Consider the following 23,416-nt stretch of genomic DNA (forward strand, 5'->3'; position numbering starts at 1 on the left):
AAGTATACAGTAATGGAATTCAAAGAGAGCTGATGAATTTATTAACAAAAAAAAGTTCAAATTTCATATCACCTCTGTACAGAAGTATAATAGATATGCCTTCTCTTCGCCCTGAACTGGCAAAGTTCATTGTGGTGCGGCTGCTCTTCTCGCTCGAACCTGGGACGCCTTCCGGTGGAAGTCTAGACGGTCTGATGATCTGGAAGTTCTAAAAATTCTGGATGGTCTGGAAGTTCATGTGATATGAGCGCTGCTCGAGCTTATATACTCTGCACTCGCACCCTGGACGTGTTTTTGAGTTATATGAACAGTTTTTGCACAGATGAAAATGATTATAGAAATGGCCTCAGAATGATTTGCAACACTTATAGATCATGCACTCAAAGAATTAATGAATTAATTAATTTCACTCGACAGAATGTTAATAAAATCTGATTAGTGCTCTGAAATTAACCACTTGAAAGAAATTGAATACAGTAGAACGTCACTAAAATTGAACACGCAACTCGCCCCTGCTTCTGGAAATGTTAGTAGACTGAGTCGAATGTCAAATAGAATCGAATTCGTAACACAGAATAGCCACTCAGAAAATCTTATAATTGTATAACTTTGCACTGTCAAATGTCAGTGGAACTGACTTAGGAAGTAAAACAAATAATGTGATACATGGCAAAATAAAGTTTATCACTCGGTGATTGATTGTAAGTTTACACGATTATCTTACAAATCTGAAGGTGATCACTTCAATAACGAAAACATTCATCCTGTGAAATTAGTCTCATTCACTTTAGTTCCTCACAAATTATATCGTAACACAAATGGAGTTTAGTCTGTTTATAGACTGTCCTTGGTCTGACTGCACGAAAATTAAATAATATTTACAGAAGCACAAGTTCAAATATACTGTTCATAGCTAAGAACCTACGGAATGTTTAGGAAGGATGTGAGAAACTCTACTTCGCTAAAATACAAGTTCAGTGAAGTGTTCAAAGTACTATCTCAATCGTCTGTCACTCAAGAAATCCTAAGCTCAACTATGTTATACTTTGTCAAAGTATTTCAATCACTCGATGAAAACTTAGATTTTAATGCAATGTTCGAAGTCTATCATTCGAAGAAATATTATGGTAAATTTGAAATGTAAGCACTCTGTTGTTCAGTGAAATATTTCAATCACTTTGAAACGTAAGCATTGGGTAGAAAATACAAGTCCCAGAAACACATACACTAGCGTCAGAAAGTTTAGACTCACCTACGGAAATTAATAATTTTCTTAAATAATTGTTTTCTGTGTGATGATAAGCGATACTTTAGTTCTGTTACTTATGTATGGATGCTTTCAGCACGTTCATAAAGCTATTTCAGTGCAGATTGTGAGATTTTACTTTATCTTTTCAAAGAAGTTGACTGATTTATGGTCCCCAGCTCTTACTGCCTGCTTCTACCTGGATAACTTCCGGCCCTTTCCCAGGTAATAAACATGCCTCTCTCACGTGATTGTCCTTGTTTCCTCGCTGTCTTGGAAGTCGACAGCCTACAGAAGTTATCCTAAGCAGTTGTACGTTAATCTCTGTACCAGATTTGTTTATTTTCTACATTACTGTCATCTGGGCATAACTACGTTAACAACACACATCGAACAATCGAATATGGGGAAGAAGGCTAATATAACCAAAGAAAACAGAGACAAGGCTTGTTCTTAAAAAGAAATTGGGTGGTCAAACCGAAAAATTGCAGAAAAAGCGAATTTCAGAGTGCAGCATTCACAGAGCAGTGAAACGCAGGGAGGAAACGGTAGTCATGAGGATCGACCACGCAGTGGACGTCCAAGGAAGACTTCTAAAATTGAAGATAACCCTATTATTTTAATCCTCAGCAAGCGTGACAGAAGGCGTACAGTGGTAGATGCTTGCTCAGAGATAAATAAAACAAGAGAACAACCTGTGTCTGTGACAACAATGAAAAATCGTCTGCTTGAGGCGGAATTGTTTGGTTGCGTAGCAGCACAGAAAACATTGTTGAAAACTGTACGCAAACAGAAAAGGCTAGAATGGGCCAAAATGCATGCTAACTGGACTGCTGAACAATGGAAAAGGGTGCTTTGAACGGATGAATCTAAATTTGAAAAATATGGTTCCAACTGTCGCCAATATGTTCGTCGCCGCCCCCGCGAAAGGGTTATGGAATCCTGCATAATTCCGTCTATGAAGCATGGAGGAGGGATGTTTTGGAAATAATAAGGATGGTGATTTGGTGAAGGTAGAAGGAATACTCGAAAAGAAACAATACCACCGTATCCTTTCGCGCAATGCTGTGCCATCTGGAATGAAGCTGATTGGTGAAGGATTTGTTCTACAGCAGGACAATGATCCTAAGCACACCTCTCATTTGTGCAAGCAGTATCTGGAAAGGAAACACGCTGAAGGAAAATTGGAATTAATGCTCTGGCCTCCTTAATCTGTCACCTATTGAACTTTTGTGGGAAGAACTTGACAGGAAAGTAAAAGAAAAGGCACCAGGCAGTGTGGATGGGTTGTGGACTAATGCGTATGAATGAAAATTTCCTTAAGATGAAGCCAGAAATGTGTAGATGCAGGTGGAGGACATTTTCAACATCTTCTGTGACAAGGTGAGAAATTATTTTACTTTGATTATCAGTTATTATGTGTGGTTGTTATTTACACGCAATTCATACGGGTGCTCTCCCGGCCCCAAGCTCAGCAACTTGTCATGTATTGATCTGACCTTCAGCTCACCCATCTACCCACTGCGCTGCACCGGTCGACCCCAATTTGAGTGAAAGATCCTGTAGGTTTTAAGGCCACCTGTGAATGGCTCACACTTATATTCTGAGTAAAATAACATGCTATAGTAGGAAAACTAGCATTGCACATCTCCCAGCCAATTATGAAGAAAAGAATGTGAATTTCCACAAATGTGTTATGGTTTGGCACCAGAGATATGTGTATTTACTCTCGCAAATTGGTACTGCAGATCAGAAACTGGGATATTTTGAAATGTCACTGGACTATACTAATGAAGATTATGGTGTGATGAGTGGTTTCATAAAATTATAACTTATTGTACTTAAGTTTTTATGGTATTCAATATAAATATTTAACAAAGCTATACATACCAACAAAAAACAAATTAAAATCATCCCTCCTATGTCGGTGAAGGGATTACTTGCGTGTATATTGTAATTGCAAAAGCCAAAAAATAAGGGAACATAGCTGAAGGTAGCAAATATGATGTTAGCAAGAAATACATATGCGACTGGCAACGTAAGCTCTTTTGTGGAAAATCACTAGTAGCTGCAGATCTTTCCATGTGGAAGTGGAAAAAAAAAAAAAAAAAAAAAAAAAATAGTGTGAATACATCAAGGAGAAACAACAATGTGGATTGTGCTTTCCACAGGAATGTGTAAGCTAAAAGCATAAGCTATAGTGAAGGAAATGAAAATTAAGGACTTCAGAGCCACTCGAAGTTGACAGAAATTTTCATCAATAAGAATGAACATTTGTGAATGGATGCCAGATGTGTACGAAGAGAAAAATTAAAAGTCCGTAGTTACATCATCAATCTGCGGCAGTGAAATTATCAACTTGGGCAAATTGGCAGACTCCAGTTTACTTCAAAAAATGCCATTGGACACAATGGTTGAAAAGAAAGGAGAGAAGTGCATCTCTGCAAAGACAGGCTGTGAGAAGTTTCACTGCACAGCTATGTTGTGCGTCACAGCTGACAGGAATAAACTGCCACCATAGATAACTTTAAAACACAAAACTCGGACAAAAATCAGTGTAGCTAGCGTAACAGTCAAGGCCCACGAAAAGAACTGGATGGATGTACTCGATTCAAAAAAAAAAAAAAAATCAACAGGGGGCATTGCTAAACTTCAACAGCACAATTGTGATGGACAGTTTTCACAGGCACACAAAAGATGAAGTCAAAGCATGCCTGCATTGAGAGGACACAGATCAAGTGATCATATGTGGAGGATTCATATCTGTACTTCAATGACTTGATGTGTGCATTAACAAGCCTTTCAAAGCACGAACAAAATGGATATACACCAAATTGATGGCGAGTAGCAATCTCTCTCTCTCTCTCTCTCTCTCTCTCTCTCTCTCTCTTCGGATGTTGCAGCAAAACATTCTACATTATTCAAAGCAACTAAAATTTTATAGCAGCTAGGCAGATTTACATCGTCCTCATCACTATTGCAATCTCAAACAATAACAGCTGTTGATATTCAATAGTGTTGCTTCCTTAAATTTAATCTGCACGTTATTGAAATGAATTTGTAGGCTAAGAATTTGAGTTTACTATTGGCTCGGTGACGTTCATGATTGTCTATTTTATCGCACAAAGAAACATCAATGTTAACCCAAGTAATCTTAGATTAGCATCCAAATAAACTATGGTTAACCACTTTAAATTGTGTACATTTCTTGAATTCCTAACAGAGAAACAACTTAAAAACACAATGAATAGCATTGGTGGTTTGCGTTAAGTGAGATATAATATAATGATGCAGGACTATAGAAGGTGTTCGAGGTAACTGAAATTCATGTTAATCGAGGAGAACTTCCATAAGAAATAATCCATTCCCTGAGAGAACCAAAATTTTGTTCATGATAACGAAGTGTTTGTTTTAGGTGAGTTCATTTTAATGAGGCTTTACTTTAGCTATTTCACTGTTTATAAGTTTAAAAAATCATTTCAATTGTTTAATTGCAGAAATGAAGTATACTGGTAACTTTCTAGTTGCAGAAAGTGACACAGTTCCTACATTCAAATTCTATGGAGTTACTCGCGAGTAAGGTAAAATTTTAACGCATATAATGACTTAACGTTAAAAATTAAATAATTGAAAAAGAGGTTCAACCTATTCAATACATAAGAGAAAGAAATGTAGTGATTACATTCTTATTTAATAGTGATTAGAAATGGGACCGGTTTCGACCCTAGTCCAGGTCATCATCAGCCGTTCAAAACATAAAAAACAAGAAAAACAATGCATATGAAAAAGAATAAGTGAACTCTGGATCGGTATAAGATGAAATATAAATTGATGATGGGGGTAGAAATTGTGAGTCACTTAAAATAAAACAGTACGTAATATTATGAATGGTAGTACGGCACACGCAATGATAAGTAAAGTCTCTCAATGTTTATGAATAGTAGAGAACGGTCAAATGGGTCAGTTTTTACACTCTGTCAGGTACAAAGTCACAACACTATTGTCTGCGACTTCAAAATATTTATGGATCTTCATATGTTGTTCGATAGTGTTGTGACTTTGTACCTGACAGAGTGTAAAAACTGACCCATTTGACCGTTCTCCACTATTCATAAACATTGAGAGACTTTACTTATCATTGTGTGTGCCGTACTACCATTCATAATATTACGTACTGTTTTATTTTAAGTGACTCACAAATTCTACCCCCAACATCAATTTATATTTCATCTTATACCGATCCAGAGTTCACTTATTCTTTTTCATATGCATTGTTTTTCTTGTTTTTTATGTTTTGAACGGCTGACGATGACCTGGACTAGGGTCGAAACCGGTCCCATTTCTAATCACTATTAAATAAGAATGTAATCACTACATTTCTTTCTTTTATGTATTGAATAGGTTGAACCTCTTTTTCAATTATTTAATTTTTAACGTTAATATTTTCAACACGGAACAATGAAATTTTTATCTTTAAATATAATGACAATCATCAACATCATCGCTGAATGCTCTCAGCATGCCGGGTAGGGTGAAACTTACATTTACCAGGAAATAAGAGCGTTAGCTGGCGTTGAAGTGAGACATTCTCTCTCTTCTTCACAAATTATACATCTTGTAAATATAACTTTTTCCAGTATAGAATGAAAACACTGCTGTCTCCCTCCTTGAGTGAAGTCACTCATCATAAGAAACACACATGTAATTTCAAGTCTCTTGTAGAATTACCTGAATAACAAAAAATGCAAAAAAAAAAAAAAAAAAAGAATGCAATGGATAAAAGTTTATGGTATATGTACAACTTACTTTGTTATGCTCAGTGCTGTGATCATTGTGTGCTTCACCACATCCAACCCTGAGACAACCACGATGTAAGCACAGCCATAAATTTGGCCCCTGCGAGTCACATTCTGAGCACTTGGAGATCTGTAATAGCAAACAATATCAATAGATTAACCACGAAGGAGAATTACTTAAGCAAAAATCTGCAATAAGCTACTTAAGTTTAGTCGAGCTCTGCAGCTGCCAATTTTCGTACAGGACATAATACAACAGCAGTACACACAGTGTCAGCCACATAACAGAATACAGCACGTTGAAGGATGTTCAAGTTTCGTAACACAGTTGTCCAAATAGTTAACAAGCAGATATGAAGGGTCAAGGGAAAAAAGAAAAAAACACAGGTAAATCAACTTCCTTCAGAACTCAGAATATCAAAATTTTTATTTCAAAAGGCTACTAGAGAAACAAATAAAAAGTTACAAAATCATATGCTTTGAATAACTGCAGTTCGAAATGTAGTAAACTGAAGTAAACTTGCTCCAATACCCAGTATATCAAATATTAAGTGTCACATTTTAATTCCCTCTTTCACATGGCAAAAAATCCAAAAGATATTGTGTGTAATATACCTGTTCCTAAATGTTCTATGCAACAAGAGTAATCTTGGTTAATCCAAAAAATAGGAGAAGGAACTAGAATAATAAAATTTCAACACGTTTAAAGTTCAACTGTACAACAGTGACTTAACCCATTAAAGCCCAAACTTACATTTTTTTTTTTGAAAACATTAAAAAACATAAAATATATTAGTTCAGTCTACAGTAAGTCAACAATATTGTTTGTTCTCCTCTCCACCCACTCAGTAGACCAAAATCACCCAGTCTATAAATAGACCACTGGGCGTTAATGTTATACTATAATGATGAACAAATAAATTTATGGCTATTTTGTGTCTTTTAAGTTTTAAACTTCATTTCTTAAAGCAATTACAGAATATTTAAGTCAATACACAATTACTAAAACAAATTTCGGTTGTCAACAGTTTTTTTATCGACTGTGGTATGGTTTAAAACATCTTTTGACAGCGTGTCACATCACACTTTTTGCAGAATGTTAGTGACGTGCCTATACAGCCTTTCATCTGACAATGTGTCTGAAGAACGTTAGGCTATAAAGTGACCTTTCCATCAAATCTCAAATCAAACTGACGAAAGTGGTCTTCCAGTTTGAAAACATCTTTAGGCACTGTCAAGCATCGCCTGAATGCAAGCAAGTCCAGGGAATCTCGTCCATGTATTGCTCTATAGACAATCCAACCATTTCCTACAACCATGTCCAGCATTCTTATGAAGAGGGCCCAGTATCACTATTTTTCCACGGATTGGGCCCAGTATACTATTTTTCCACGGATTGAAGTAGCATATTTCCCTGCCAACCAGTCATGAAGGTCCGCTCCACCCATGCACTTACTGTAGTACTTTATAACTAGTGGTGTTGAACACTGATCTTCTGTCTTGCACTTCTGTTCCACCTGCTTACAGAAGCCACTGGCTGTAATACATCAAAATTTGGTGCAACAGTTACACATTTATCATCATTCCATTTCACAAAAAGGAATTTACCCTGGATGTCAAACATATAATCATAGGATCCCTGTGTTGATTTTCGCAATGATTTTGTATCCTGGAGAAGACAGTTCCCAAATCTGTTTTCTCTAACAGTACCAGTAGCCCGAAAACCAAGATTTTGACGGTGGAGCAAAAGATCTGTGCTGGTAAAAAAGGTTATCAAAATAGACGTCATGAGAATGAGAGTTATGAATGCAATCCAACATGTTCAGCACCACTCTGCTGCCTATAGGCGAGTCATTCCTGTCATTGGTTTCACTTCCGATTGAATCTTTTACACTGTATAAGTCAAATTTGTATCAGTACCCATAAGAACCACAGCTTGTAACCAAATCGGATAGGGTTTACTAGAATGAATTGTTTGAGATAATTGTGGCCGTAATATTTTACAATCATCTCATCTATGGCAAGGTGTTCTGAAAATATACCAAATTGCTGGAAGGAAGCATTTAGCATAGATATAAGTGGCCTAACGCTCTTCACTTTTAGGTAATGATTTAAAGACATGGCAGTTTTCACAAATTTATTCCCAAAATATGACCCCTCTGACCAGTAGTGCCTCTCTGAAAGAAGTTTGTGGTACTCGGAAAATAGTAATACGCCAAAGAAAACTCAGAGATCATCAGGATCGAGTGAGAAATCGAAAGTATTCTTATATGAGGATCCATACAATACAGTTTCTATAACAATAAATTCAAACATATCAGTATAGTTGAGAATTTTCTCTTGTTCTCAAATGGCGTGGAATTCTTCAAATTTTCTTTCATTTCTTCCCACTTTCCATTTGAAGCATGGTCATTTTGCAGAATTTTTGTGTACTTGGGTGCATATTTTTTCGTATGTTGCAGTTAGGTTGCAGAGTTTTCATTTTTTAGCTGATTTTTCAGGCCCAGGAGAAGTCGTTTCTGGTCAGTCAGGCTTCTGAGAAGTGAACATCAGTGACATTTACTATGCCTGTTGCATCACTAGATGCTTCATCTTCATCAGTCAGACTATGTGGATCAGGAGGTAGTACCACAACATCAACAGTATCACAATCATAATCAATCTCATTGGCAAAGATATCATCACTTACAATAACCAGTGTTTCAAGTGTAACTGCTTCGTATACTAGATCATAATTACTATATGCCAAAAATCTGAATGTAATCTGAAAAGAAAGAAAAGAAAGAAAGAAATAACTAACTAACTAACTTCATTTATTATCGTTCTGGTTTTGAGTTTGTTTAGACTGCAAAACTATCTCCGTAAAACATTACGAAATTCAATAACTATACAACTTATTTTACGAGTTATTTATCCTCTCTTCAAATAACACATAACACTGTTGAACCACATTTAACCTTTATTTCAAACAAGAAATCCTGCAGAAAGCAAATAATACATGCAGCAGATGCTTGCTTACAGGCAACATTGTCATAATGTCCTTAGTTATCCCACCACGCGAAGATTTCCATGTGCCGACGTCAGGATAACACAAGCGCCCAGTAGTCTATAAACAGATTGCTTATCTGCTAGCTCATATTGTCAGTATTAGAATTGTTTACAGCTGCAGTTTCTTTGTGTGATGTAATAATAAGAACCTTAATTGACATATTTACTATATCACAGAAAATAGTGAGGGAAATATAATAAGAAAAAAAATAATGGTTTTTTCCCCCATGCGTTGCAGTCATTTGCACCTTACAATTGCGAATTAATAAGATACACATTATTCTACTTTCTGAAAGATGATAATATGTTTATGCAACTGGATAACATTGTTGATGACATATACATTTAAATAGTCTTTTGAGAATTCATGTGACTTGAGTAAAAAAGCGATACCTGCAGAGGTCTATAAATCTATAATATGTATAAAATAAGAGTTTTGTCTGTACATTGCTCAGAATGTAAAAAGAATGCTATTTCTGCATTGGTCATGTGCATAGTAACAAGGAAATGCACTTTTTAATTTTCCGTAATTTCTGTCTTTATGTACGCGCATCACGAGAAGACGGCTGAAGAGAATTTAATGAAAATCGATACATAAAGTCGGGGAATAAGTTGCTACAATCTAGGCCATAAATAATTTCGTTCACGCTGAGTGAAATGGTAGTTTAGGGGAAGGCCTAAAATTTAATTCTCAAAAATTTAAGTATGATATTAGTGGTCCTATCTATAAATACGACATAACTAAAGTTATATAGTATTAATAAATTTCCGATCATTTAAGTCTTATAAACTATTACCGTACGACTAATGATAACAGAGATATTCATGAATTTGGATTTTTGCTGTTAAGTCCATATCAGCGCCGAGTCACGAGAAAATGGGTAAACAGAATTTAATGAAAATTGGTATGTAAAGTCGGGGAATAAGGAACCACAGCCTACGCTATAAATAATTTTATAATATGCCCTAAAATCACAGTCGGAAAAACACTAAATGTTAAGGCCAACAATATAGAAAGCTCATAAAATTGGTCAACAATAACATTGACCATTGTTTGTTGTGATGTGCTTTGTGTCTTCTGCTGCCACTCTTTTCCGATAGATGGGGTTACTGCTGCGTACCGGGTGTAACAGCCTGCCTGAATACTGATGGAAAGTAGCTGTGGAGTTAGATCACTCCTTTTTTTTAAAAACAAGTTGCCTTATGCTGCACCAACACAAATAGGTCTTATGGCGACGATGGGACAGGAAAGGGCTAGGAGTGGGAAGAAAGTGGCCATGGCCTTAATTAAAGTACAGCCCCAGCATTTTCCTGGTGCGAATATGGGAAACCATGGAAAACCATCTTCAGGGCTGCCGACGGTGAGGCTCGAACCCACTATCTACCGAATACTGGATACTGGCCACATTTAAGCTACTGCAACTATCGAGGTCAGTCTCTCTCTTCTTCAGCATGCCATTCCTCTGGTTCATAAATTTTCTGATACTACTGGTACGTAACACACTGGTTCATCATAGCATTCCAGCTATTCAATCCCTACTCTGAGGCACTGATTGGAATGAGCAGTGTGCACATTTAACGGAATAATGGCAGAGGAGGGTTCGCTGCTGTCTGTGGCCTGGTCATTAGCACTGGAACATTGAACTGTTAGATCGGTACCGTAGTACTGTTCGTTAAAAGTGAGAAAATGCGTGGTTTTCATTTGATCGAGTAGTTTATATGATAACATGCCTTTTAATCGCTACTTTCTTACAGATATCATTGCAATGACCTATGTTGACTTCAGATGGGAAAACTACAAAGACAGTCTTCTGAAATTCCGTAGCAAAGCACGGGTACATCAGCTAGTAGGTCTATAAAGGCGTTAATGGGTTAAAAAACATCCATCAGAGGAAGAAAACACAAAATAGAAAAAAAGAACTGGATGCAGCAGGATTTCTAATTTCTGGTTACCTCCTTACCTCATGGCATTATGGTCCTCTGAGGACACTGGCCTCCTTGATCACAGAATTCCAGTCGATTTAATCTTCTGCATGTCTATCCCCTCACTCCAATAACTCTCAAGCCTGCCTCCACATTATATAGCCATCGCATTCTTCTATCACAAGGATGTCCTGTTAGAGCATTCCTTGGGTATCTTCCTCCTTCCATCTGTTGCACATGCCCTAACCATCTTATTCTTCTCATTTTGACCGACGCTACCATGCTGCGTTCTTAATACAAAGGTCTTATTTCTTCGTTGGTTCTAATCCTCTATGTCTCTCCTTTCACCAGACCAAATATCTACCTCAGCAGTTCTCTTTCCCAGACATTCATTTATTCTCCATAGCCTCAGACAGTACCCATGACTCATTACTGTACATTAGGACCGGTTTGATCCTTGTTTAAAGAAACAATAAATACATCTCGATTATAGACTGTTATGCCTTTCAGCAATCTGTCTGCAAGCCTCTGTGAATTTACTAAGCTCCACCACAATCCTCTATTTGTAACAAGCTCTGAAATCTCTTATCTTTAAATCATTAGAAACTGAATCTAGCCATCATCTTCTAGGTCTCCCTCTTGTTCTCTTACTCTTCATGACAGAGTCCATTTTTCTTCTCCATTTGCTTCAGAAAACCCCACCAACAAAGCCAGTTTATGTGTACAGCTTCATCAATCGAGTTCACTACTCCAAATTTAACCTTTACCTCCTCATTCCGAGTACACTTCTGCCATTGTTCCCACCTGTTTGTACCAGCGATCATTCTTGCTACTTTCATGTCTGTTACTTCTAACTTATGAATGAGATAGCCTGCGTCCACAGAGCTTTCACTGCCATAAAGCAAAGTCTGTTCATAAACAGACGGTGTAAAGATAGTTTTTTCTGGGAGCAGACTTCTTTCTTACAGAATACTGTTGATCACAACTACAAACTCACTGCATTAGCTTTGCTGCACTTTCATTTAATCTCATTTACTATACTACCAACCTGCGAGAATATATATCACAAATACTTGAAAGGGTCTAGCTATTCCAGCTTTGTATCCCACCCTGACGTTTAACTCTCCTACGCTTCTTACCTACTGACATCGCTTTAGTTTCGGAAAGGTTTTCATATTATACTCATTGCACCTACTGTACTTTCAAGTTCCAAGATATTAGACTGCAAGCTTTCAGCACAATCTGCCATTAAGACTTAGTCGTCAGCATAGGCCAAACTGCTTACTACATTTCCACCTAACTGAATCCCTCCCTGCCACTTTATACTTTTTAGTAGATGATCCATGAGAACTATGAACAACAAAGGTGAAAGATTACAGCCTTGTCAAATCTCTGCAAGTACCTTGAACAAAAAGTTCAATTCTAACATCAATTCTCACCGCAGCCCATGGGACCATGAGGGCAGGCATACTAGTCGTCACATTTCTGGTCGACCAAGTCTGACTACCACAAGGGAGAATCGCCGTATTGTGCACCAAGCACATCGTAATCCCTTCACATCTGCGCCTGCCATCTGAAAACAAGTAATGGACTCCCTGCAACATTCTGTGTCATTCCGCACCAATGATCAGAGACTAGCAGCAGCAGCAGCAGCAGCAGCAGCAGCAACCGTCTCATGCGTAGGCTCCCATTAACACCACAACACAAACAGCTGCGTTTGGAGTGGTGCCTTGACCAGGAAGCCGGGACTGCTCATGAATGGCGTTGTATTGTGTTCAGCGATGAATCGCGGTTCTGCACTACTCCAGATGACCATAATCTGCGAGTATGGAGGTGACCTGGGAAGAGGTCCCATTCTTCCAATGTTTTGGAGAGGCACAGCAGTGTTACTCCTGGCATCATGGTGTGGGGAGCCATCGGGTACGACTTCAGATCACGAATGATAGTGATTGAGGGAACTCTGATGGCATAACGATATGTCACGGACGTACTGCATCCTCATGTATTCTCTCGTGCGACAGTATCGTGGTGGCATTTTTGAACAGGAAAATGCTCGTCCACACACGGCATGTGTCTCTATGAACTGTCTGCATGATGTCCTGCGGCCAGCAAGATCCCCAGATCTGTCCCTGATAGAACACGTGTGGGACCAGCTCAGACATCTACTCCATCCCAGTGCCAGCATCCAGAATACCAAGGCCCAGTTACAACAGTTGTGGGCTAGCTTGAGTCAGGAGAGGATACAACAGCTTTATGACACCAATCCCAACTGATTAAATGCATGCATCCAGGCCAGAGCAGGTGCGTCATACAGAAAAATGGGCTCGTACTGCCAAGTTCTTTGTAGATTTGACTCAATTTTGTAATCACTGAAATTACATCAATACCCTCTCAACATGTGAAGTTTCATTTTGTTTCCTCCTTCCCTTCTGTGTTGTGTTTTTTCATTTTTTTTTCAGGCAGTGTATTTTCTCCTTCCCCACTATTCATACTAGTTCTACTAGTTCTATTTACTTCCATCTTATCTCCTTACAGTGCTACTACCTCCATTATGTACCACCACCACTACTTCCTCCAATTTTCTGCTGGCTCCAGTTCGGAAGATACTTCTCACATTCCATTTCCCCAATTCCAAAATCTTTACCCCTTAATATGCACAGGCCATTGTATCTTTAAGACAGCCCAGCTCTCTCTGTGATTAGGTTTCTGAATATGATTTTTGTGGTGTGGGGGTAGCCCAACACCCATCCTGGAGGACCAGGGTATCCCATACAGTCTGGATAACCTTTGACCTTTCTGGCTTGGGAGGCCCTACCAATAGCTAAGCTACTGCTGGCATAACTCTCAGGATCAATTAACCATGCAAGCCCCACCACTACAAGGTAAGGATACCAATAGGGAGGCCTAAATTCTGGAATATTACATTTTGAAAATGACATTTTATAAACAATGGCCCCTTATCTGTACAAACAAATGGGATGCAATATACACTCGATCTGCTATCTAGTCTATCTTTTGTAACACAAAATGAAGATCAGTGAAATGATCTTCAATAAGTGAGTGCATAATAGCAGTCTGCGTTGCAAGGCAAGTCCTGTGTCCTGCCTGGTTACATTGCAGGATGGATTGTCCTGAAACAGCCTGCTATTTCATGGAGGCAGGATGGGACAGCCTCAGAGAGAGAGGGCTAGTGCAGAAAATAGGATGGGATAATTTATACAGGCTTGAGTGCAGGATACGACGGGATGTATGACCAGGACTGACGCTAGGCTGTGTGTTTATGGAAAGTATGGTGGTTTTGACAGCATAGAGGATACTCATGTCCACTGTGAAAGTACACATTTTCAAACAAACTGCAATTAAAACATTAAACATTATAAAGGGATGGACAGGATATTATACACTGAGTTGCACAAAAAATGCAACACTTCAATTTCTTTCAAAACTGAAATATATTTTTAATTTATGACACTTTTATGAATCTAATCCACTATCTTATGATAGAATATTGTGGTATGGTCCGATCTAAGTGTCTAATAATGAAAAGAAAAGACGATTATAAACAAATTGAACAGATTAAGCCAGGGATGCACATTTCAAGGAAATATTGAGTAAGGTCATAAAAGTAATGCACTTCTGTTTTGATGTTATACACTTCACAGACCTCAGAAACCATCTCAGGGACCTCTGTTTGCATCTTCAAAAACGTGTATTTCCACCTCCTGCACCAATGGCGGCATTCAACCTATCCTGATTAATGCGGTAATGTCATGTTGAGGAATCTTCTCCCATTCTTCCAGGAGGGTGTTCCGTAGGTCCTCTGGATAGTGGTGACGGGCTCTTCTCCCCAGCTGGTCCCAAACGTGCTCAGTAGATTGCAAATTAGGACTTAGAGCAGGCCTGGCTATAGCACGAATTCCCGTTTCATTCAAGAACTCCAACACAATTCTTGCAACATGTGGGCATGCATTGTCGTGCATTAGTGTAAAACCATCACCAATAAATGGAGCGAAAGGCATAACATGCTCCAGAAGGATTTCCTCCACCTAACGATTTGCGGTAAAGCTCCATTCTCCACGAAGACCAAATCCGTCCTTGCAGCTGTATTGATTCCTGCCCACACCATTACAGAACCATCCTGAAAAGGCATCCTGAATGAGAATGTGCAAGGGGAATATCTTCTCCAGACACTCTCTCCCTCTTTTGTCAGGTGATTGAGGCCAAATCGCGACAGCAGCACTTGATCCTATTGTTGTACTGTCCAGCCAAGATGTTCCCTTGAGAAATGCAGTCGAGCTGTTCAATGCTCTCAGGTGAGTTCCGGACCTGTAGCAGATCTTTTGGACTTAAGATTGGCTTCTTCCAGTCTTCTTCAAACGGTTCTCTCACTAACATTGACCCCTCAAACTTGGTGGAGACTATTTCATGCTTCAACGCCGGTGGTGTGACAGTTGCAGAGAACTTGAAGTTGTAAGAAGCAGTCATCACCACTGCTGGACTCTGCTTAATACCTTGTGATTTTACGCATTGGTGCCGACTACTGTGTCTATAAACATATATTGTTTAACTGTATCATCACTGAACATGTTTTTCTTTTTTCTTGACTTTCCCATTGTACCATGTTAAGTTTGTATCTTAGTGTTTGCAATTTAACTACCAATCAGGTGCCTGATTTGTACCTTGAGGAGGTGCTTTGACTGATGATGCCCTCAAAGAAGGGTAAAACATGTCTCAATAGGAAATAATAATAAATTCCTAAGTGTTTAAAAATTTATAATGTATTGAATAGGTGTGACAATAAACCCTTTAGCATCCTACATGCAATCATCTCTCTCCGATGTTGCTCTTCTCAGGCCTGATCCTGGTCTCCTTGCAAAACCTTCAGTTTCTCTGTACCTTCGTACGGTTCTGGAAATCGTGTAAGTGTAGCCCTGAACACTCCTGCAACGTAATGTACTAATACATGCGGCAACCATCTTCTACCAAAGCAACAACTTTCACAGTTTGTTCAGGGCGTAACGGCATGTTTACTCCAGAAAACTGATTAAGACAATCACAAAAAGATCCTACAAACATGTGTGATTGAAAGGGGAACAATTAAAGGTACAACAATAAGCACTACAAGAGTGGGAAAACATTATTATTATTTTCCAGGTTGCACGGGAAAAACAACTGAGGCTAGTGTAATAAACAATCAACACTTCATTGTTTGCTTGCAAAGCAACGCCAATAACGTACCCCTTCTTAAAAAATTAGTTGAAGTACTTCACTTTGCTTAAATACATAATAACACAATAATTACAGATCATTTATTGGGTGTTGCATTTTTTGTGTCACTCAGAGTACATGTATTCACTGCTAAAATCAATAAAGAAACACTTCAAGCCAAGTGACGTGAACAAGAAATGAACCCTTTCCCTTGATAAGTAGTGTGCAGTAGCACAGATCTCTCCTCACCTCGAAACAATACCCGATTGCCTGTAATCCTCTTCATCCATCCTGGTAAAAATATGCACAAAGGACAGCATCGGGGCGAGGGATGGGACGAGTGGTGTAGCAGCAGGCAAGATAGAAACGACAGCCTGTGCTTTACAACAGAATCAGAATCCCCATAGCACATGAAACATGCAGGAAGGGATGGGAAAATAGGATGGATTTTCAGAGCTCTAACGCATAACACCATCGAAAAAGTGCAAATTTATTGAAGGATTTGGAACTGCTTATGAGATCTTTGCAGCTCCATTGTTCATTGAGAAACAATGAGAAAAGAGAAAGAAGGAACCTTGCATATAGCCTTCCTTGACCTTAAGGTATCTGACTGCATTTCTCATTAACTGATTTGCATAGCCATGTTGTACCAACTTATTAATTAGTTCCAAATGCTCTACAAAAACACTTGTGGTCGAGCAAGATGCAAGTATGCAATACAGTTTTCGGAGACAATGAGATCCTGGAAATTTGTCTCACATGAGTTGTGTCAGTAAATCTACTGAAATGATGTAGCAAAATTTTACCACATTCAAATACCATCAGACTGAAAAGGGATCGAACAAGACAAACCCACTTTTATTCATACACAGTGCGCATTAAGAACTACAAGAAGATTGTAAATGTCACACCACAAAGAACAAAATTCTAATGAAATGTGCATTTAACATTTAGTCATCTAACAAGTGGATTTTTAATCAAGATGCTACTTTTAGTGTTCATGCTCATTTTCACATCATTCATCTACATTTCATTGTTTTAGCATTTTGAGAATGTAGTTTTGTCGATTTTTATATATTAACTAGCTGAAGATGGTTCCAATGAACTGAAACATGTCCTAGTAAAATGTAAAATAAATGTCCTCCCATTATTTAATACAATAGTGTAAAATCATTTCAAAGTCTAATGAATAGGTAGAACAATAATTATTCTCTCTAAGGAGTCCATGTAAGTCAATACGGAACTATAATGAAGTTTATTGTACGTAACACCATCACCCAGAAGGATTTTGGTGATGCCAAGGATGGGAAAGGGCTACGATTGGGAAGGTAGTAGCTGTGTCCCTAAATAAGGTAAAATTCCAGCATTTGCCTTGTGTGAAAATGGGAAACCATAGAAAATCATCTTCAGGGTTGTCAACAGTGGAATTTGAAACCACGCTCTCCTGAATACAAGCTCACAGCTATGAAACCCTAACCGCACAGCCTACTTGCTCGATCCATCAATTCTTCCTGAACTACAAGAAGAAGAAAAAGTATGTCCAGTATCACAATTTTGGTGTCTATAAATCACTTGTACCAGCACCCAATTTCTTCAAACTCAAAACTTTCCTATATTCTTTCCTGAAAGAGCTTCAAATATTGTTTTTGTAACTGGTTTCCAGTGGTAAGAAAAAGGAAAACTTAAATTACACTGCATTTTAACACCTTCACCACAAAACAAAACATCAGATGAACTGCATCAAATATAAACAAATGAACATTAGGTTGGGCAATGTGAAGACTATAATAAAGGATGTGGAGCAGGCATGGGAACCCCACCAGGGTCATTGGGAGACGTATGTTGCGGGTTTGTAGAAAAATCAATGGTGATCCCTTGATCAGCGATATTATTTTCCAAAATAAACATTACAAAATAAAATTCATCCATCCAAAATAGGTTATCATCTCAACATCAACAAGATTAAATGTAATTTACCAAGGATTATTCCTTTGAGTCAAAGAGGCTACGATACAGAGATACTTCAACATAATGGAACTTCCAGAATACAACAATTAAAGGCAATAAGAACCACATGATATTAAAAATACAACATTAAGTGAAAGTTAACAGCACTTTCAGATAATCGCACTACACAATGGAAACGGGGGAAATTAGAATTATAAAACTTGACGCAGAGTTACTGGAGGCAAACCCCGAGGGAAATACAATTAATCTAATAATTACACTGTTTACAAAACCAAAAGAAAAGGGGAATGCCTCCAAAATCAAACGGGCAGGGCCAGCTAAAAACTAAGGCATCTTAACTGAGTGGCGAGTCTGGGCGAGTAAACTCCTATGTGAAAATACAAGTAAACATTAAATATAAATTAAGATGGCAATGAAACCAACAGCGCTTACCCCAAGGCATGCCATCGTGGATGGGAGGATCCTCAAAATGAAAGACCACAAAATCTTGCCTCGCTCTCTTAAGAAGGCAAAGCTGGCCCCGGTGCAATCACCGAGTAACCAATCACACCACAGAAGCTTCCCTCTTGCCACCCAGATCCACCAATCAAAACCCCTTACAAAGCCGCGATGTTTTCACAAGATTCCAGAATATCACCTAACCCTAATCGCAAACTTTCCATCTTCCAAAATTAGTAAATACATACTTCTAGAATCAACAGGAGCAGACACACCCTGTTCTGAAAGTCCGTGTCACGAAAATTTCCAGAACATTACAAAATATCACTCAACAATAATAACCCTTTACAATTAAGTAGTTACATTTCCAAATTTAGATAGATAAAAGGAATACAAATAAAGTATTCTAAATTAATATTTTAAACCACATAGTAAACGTTTCTTTTAAAGAGACATATTCCTCAGGTCATATCCAAGATGATATTTTATACAACATAGTAATCGTTTCTTTGAAAGAGACTTATCCCACAGGTCACAGTTTTTCTTCAACACAGTGTCATTCTGTGCCAACTCTCTGTCTTTACTTTCCCAGCAGTTTCGAACAGAGTTTCTCCTTCAAATCGTGATTCTGATACTCTTTTCGTTACTTTCCACAAGTAAATTCTCTATAAATAAAAACTCTTGACCACATGCCTTAGCTCAAATAGCAGCAGAGGGACGAAATTTCACTGTGCATGTGGAGAATGGATTGACGAAACATTTGGCCTGCCAGCCTGCTTCTTCCACATACATCAGTTCCACCTATCCACCAACACTGCTGGAAAGTAGTAATAATGAAAATCCAACAACCCAGCAATCCTAACAATTAGCCAGCCACATTATACATACCAGTTTTACCTTTCAGTCTTCAACCATTCAGGCATGTTGTCCTGCATGAAGTTGTGGAGATGTGAATATTGCGCTGGTCAGTGGGATTTGCTAGTCTTTGCAGGCAATAGATGAGTGTTGTACCAGTTCACAAAACATGAAAATCATCTCCAGTGTTATGGCCATACTTTGTAAGCAGCACTTACTACCATAGCTAGTTATTGCCTATAATTTGAAAGTTGTCAGCCATTGACCATGGGGGTAGGAAAAAATCCACGGACATGAGAAAGGCTCGCCTAAATACCAGTAATATGTTAAATAGTGGAAAGTCCATCAAGCAGCCTTTGCACTAGCAGGATAAAAGTCAAGATGGAGGAGAAGAATATGAGGAAATTACAGCAACTAGCTTCTGGATGAACAGTGAGTGTTATTAAACCTCTTCGCTCAGCTTGTCAGTTCTAATGATATCGCCTACAACCAGCTTCCACTGAGCATTTTGTTAGCAATTCCTATCCCTCTTACATTTTAAACTGACAACTGAAACAACAAAATGCTCTGTTCTAAAGTGAAAAATGTAGTGCAGCATTTATTATAAATAATATCACTGTAAATGAGCTGCAAAGTAAAAGTCTTTTGAATAATCAGTAAGGTTACATGGTGCAAGAAGACAGCTGCTCATGTATGTCTACCACTTAGTCCCATTGCCTGATACAGGGTGGGTATGGGGTGAGATGAAATTATATGGCACGTTTTTACAGTCGAGTGTCCTTCCTGATGTCAACCTCAGTTGAGGCTCTAATGAAGATGAAATGAACAATGAGGAATGAAATTGGGTTAAGGAGGTGAAAGAAATCAGCTGAGCCGTATGAATAGGAACTGTCCCAGCATGTACCTGGAAGTCAAAATGGATAACCACATTATTATTATTATTATTATTTAGCGTATGGCTTTACAGATACAACACACAATGATTTTGAAGAACAAACTATATATTTCTATCCAGGTTATTTATATAGCTAACTGTCTCTGGAAGTGCATGAGCAAAGTCACTGATATCGCCACTGTACTTTCTTTTTGGACATTCGCTGATAATGTGCAGGATGGTCTGCTTAGAGGCACCACGGTCGCAGTTAGGCATAGGAATTCTTTTCCACTTGTAGTGGAATCTGCGCAGTTACCATGGCCCGATCGTATCCTGTTAAGGGTAGACAAGGTTTTCCAAGGAAGCTCAAATCCAGGTGGTAGTGATGATCCTATGTGTGGCAAAGTTGACCCAGGCCTAGTATCTTGTCTTCCCTGCCATTCCTTATTAACATTGATGTGGGTATTCTTCAGTTCTATTGCAATTCTTATTGATGGATTTCGGGACCTTAGATGATTCAGATGAACATTGGCGATGTCATCATGTATTGGTAATTGGGGATTATTTATTAATTCCTTAAATTTCCTGAGGAGAGCGTTTTTACGTCGAAGATCTGGTGGGGAGATATGGCTGGGAATAGGTAGACAATACGTGGGAGTAGACCTTATTGTGCCAGTGACGAGATGCATCGTGGTGTTGAGCTGCGTATCTATGAGGTTGGTGTGAGGGCTATTCAGCCAAACAGGAGCGCAGTACTCAGCAGCCGAGAACACAAGTCCCAAAGCGGTGCATCGGAGTAAAGTTGCTGTTGAACCCCAAGTTGTGCCACATAATTTTTGGATTACGTTGTTGCGAGTTCTTACTTTGGATTGGATGTTACGAAGGTGTTGTCTAAAGGAGTGTGTTCTATCTAAGGTAACTCCTAGGTATTTAGGCAATCTATTATGTCCCAATAAATGATTTCCAATGTACACCTGCAATTGTTTGTTCATCTAGCTGTTTAGATGGAAGCAGCATACTTCTGTTTTATTGGCATTAAGTGTAAGCCTCCACAATTTAAAGTACTGTACCAACACTTTTATGTCGTCCGTTAAGGTCATCTCGGATTTCTCGAATGTTGTATCTCAGTAGCAACAGCCCAATCATTGGCATATCCAAATTTTTTGAAAATGTGGCAGCATGCCTGAGATATATAGGCTAAACAAGATTGGAGCAAGAACAGAACTCTGAGGAAGTCCATTATTTAGTGATCTTTTGGTGCTCACAGTATTCCCCATATGTACTTGGAAAAGTCTTTGGCTTAGCAATTTTTTCACGAGCCGGGCAGTTGTCTTACATGGTATCACTTTCAGGAACTTGAAGAGTAGGCCATCCTTCCAGACTGTATCATAGGCTGCTGTCAGATCAATAAAAGCCACTGATGTCTTAAGCTTTCTCTGATAGCCTGCTTCTATGCAAGTTGTAAGAGACATTATTTGGTCTGTAGTGCCTCCGTTCGGTCTGAATCCTACCTGTTCCACTGGGATTTTCTCGAGGATCTCTGGGCTAATTCTATTGAGAAGGAGCCTTTCTAGTAATTTATATGTCACACTAGGCAGGGCGATAGGTCGATAGCTGGTTTATCGCTGGCTTTGCCTTTCTTCAAGATGGCTATGATCTTTGAATAGTTTTGGCAATTGCCCACTCTGTAGGATGTTTGTGAAGGTGGACAACCATACTCTAGCTCTATCCCCACAATGAGTGATAAATTCTGGGTGAATACCATCCACGCCTGGTGCTTTGCCTGGCTTGATATCAGCAATTGCAATAGTTATCTCATTCTCAGTAAAAGGTCTGGAGTACTCCGATATACCTGGGACACTGTCCTTCAGGATTTTCAGATTCTTCTTTATTTGTTTCGTGAATACTTTATCCCTGCTACTTTTGGATGTCATGACTATATGAGATGCAATTTTGTTTGGTTGAATTTCTGAATTCATTCGTGTAATGGATTTTCCATCCCCCAGCTTCCTGAGAAGGGACCAAGCTTCACGACTGGATTTTGTAAAGTCAAGAGATTCAACTTTTGAAAACCACTTCTGTCTTCTTGCAGAATCTAAGCTATGTAAAAGTTGATCTGCAACTTCGTGATCACCACTATCAATGTATTGTTGATAAAGATTATCTGTTTCCTCACTGCATCCAGGGATATACTCTCTACGAAAGCCCCTAGGGATGTGCTTTTTAGCTGTAGATATCACAGCTCCCACGAATCTCTCATATCCTGTACTTGTTGGTGGTATCTTTCATAAAACATTGTCAAGGTCCTCTGTAAAGGCAGATCAGTTAGCTTTACTGAAGTTCCAGCGTGGTCGTGGGGTACTGTGAGCACTTCCCGGATGATTGGTAAGGATTTATCGTCTTTATTTCTAGACACAAAGCATAGGTCAGGGCAATACTCTAATCTCCATGCTGCAGATCTGAAAGTACCTCGATCCTTGGCATCAAAAACATGGAAAAGGTCATTAATTTCAACCCAACCCATTAGCGCCTCTCCATTGTCGTCGTTGGTTCTATAATTCCACTCCTGATGATGGCTGTTGAAGTCTCCTACATAGACAGCTAGGTGTGGATGCACATCTAAAACTTGACTAGGCCATTTGACATTGGGTTGTTTATAGATATTTAAGACTAGAGTCTCACCTATTCGAGTAACAACCGTGTGAATATCCTCGCTTGTACTGGAAGAGACAAGGTAGGCATTATCTACAGTGGAGCGTACATAGGTGGTATTACCATACGCTTGATGATAGGTAGCTCCCAGATCATCATAACGTGGAATCTTTCCTCTTGTTCTCAACTGCTGATCATCTGCAGCATGAGTTTCTTGGATAACTACTAAGTCAACTTCATAAGAAAGTAGCAGTTTAGACAGCGCTTCACTCTTGGATCAGCTAATGCCTTCTATATTAAGTTGGCATATACGGACAGTAGGTCCCAGTCTAGTAGTAGTAGTAGTAGTAGTAGTAGTAGTAGTAGTAGTAGTAGTAGTAGTAGCAGCAGCAGCAGCAGCAGCAGCAG

At 38.7% G+C, this 23,416-nt stretch overlaps 1 protein-coding gene across 1 annotated transcript in view; it reads right to left on the reverse strand.

The window, feature by feature from the left end:
• Usp20-33 (Ubiquitin specific protease 20/33) overlaps positions 1–23,416 on the reverse strand; it is a 348,425-nt gene that overhangs the window by 261,607 nt on the left and 63,402 nt on the right. Inside the window, exon 3 of the mRNA XM_067150436.2 lies at positions 6,053–6,172. Coding sequence (XP_067006537.1) covers positions 6,053–6,172 — 120 coding nt within the window. The remainder of the gene's footprint in view (positions 1–6,052; positions 6,173–23,416) is intronic.

The sequence above is a fragment of the Anabrus simplex genome, chromosome 6, assembly GCF_040414725.1.
Source record: "Anabrus simplex isolate iqAnaSimp1 chromosome 6, ASM4041472v1, whole genome shotgun sequence".
In the NCBI taxonomy this organism is placed as follows: domain Eukaryota; kingdom Metazoa; phylum Arthropoda; class Insecta; order Orthoptera; family Tettigoniidae; genus Anabrus; species Anabrus simplex.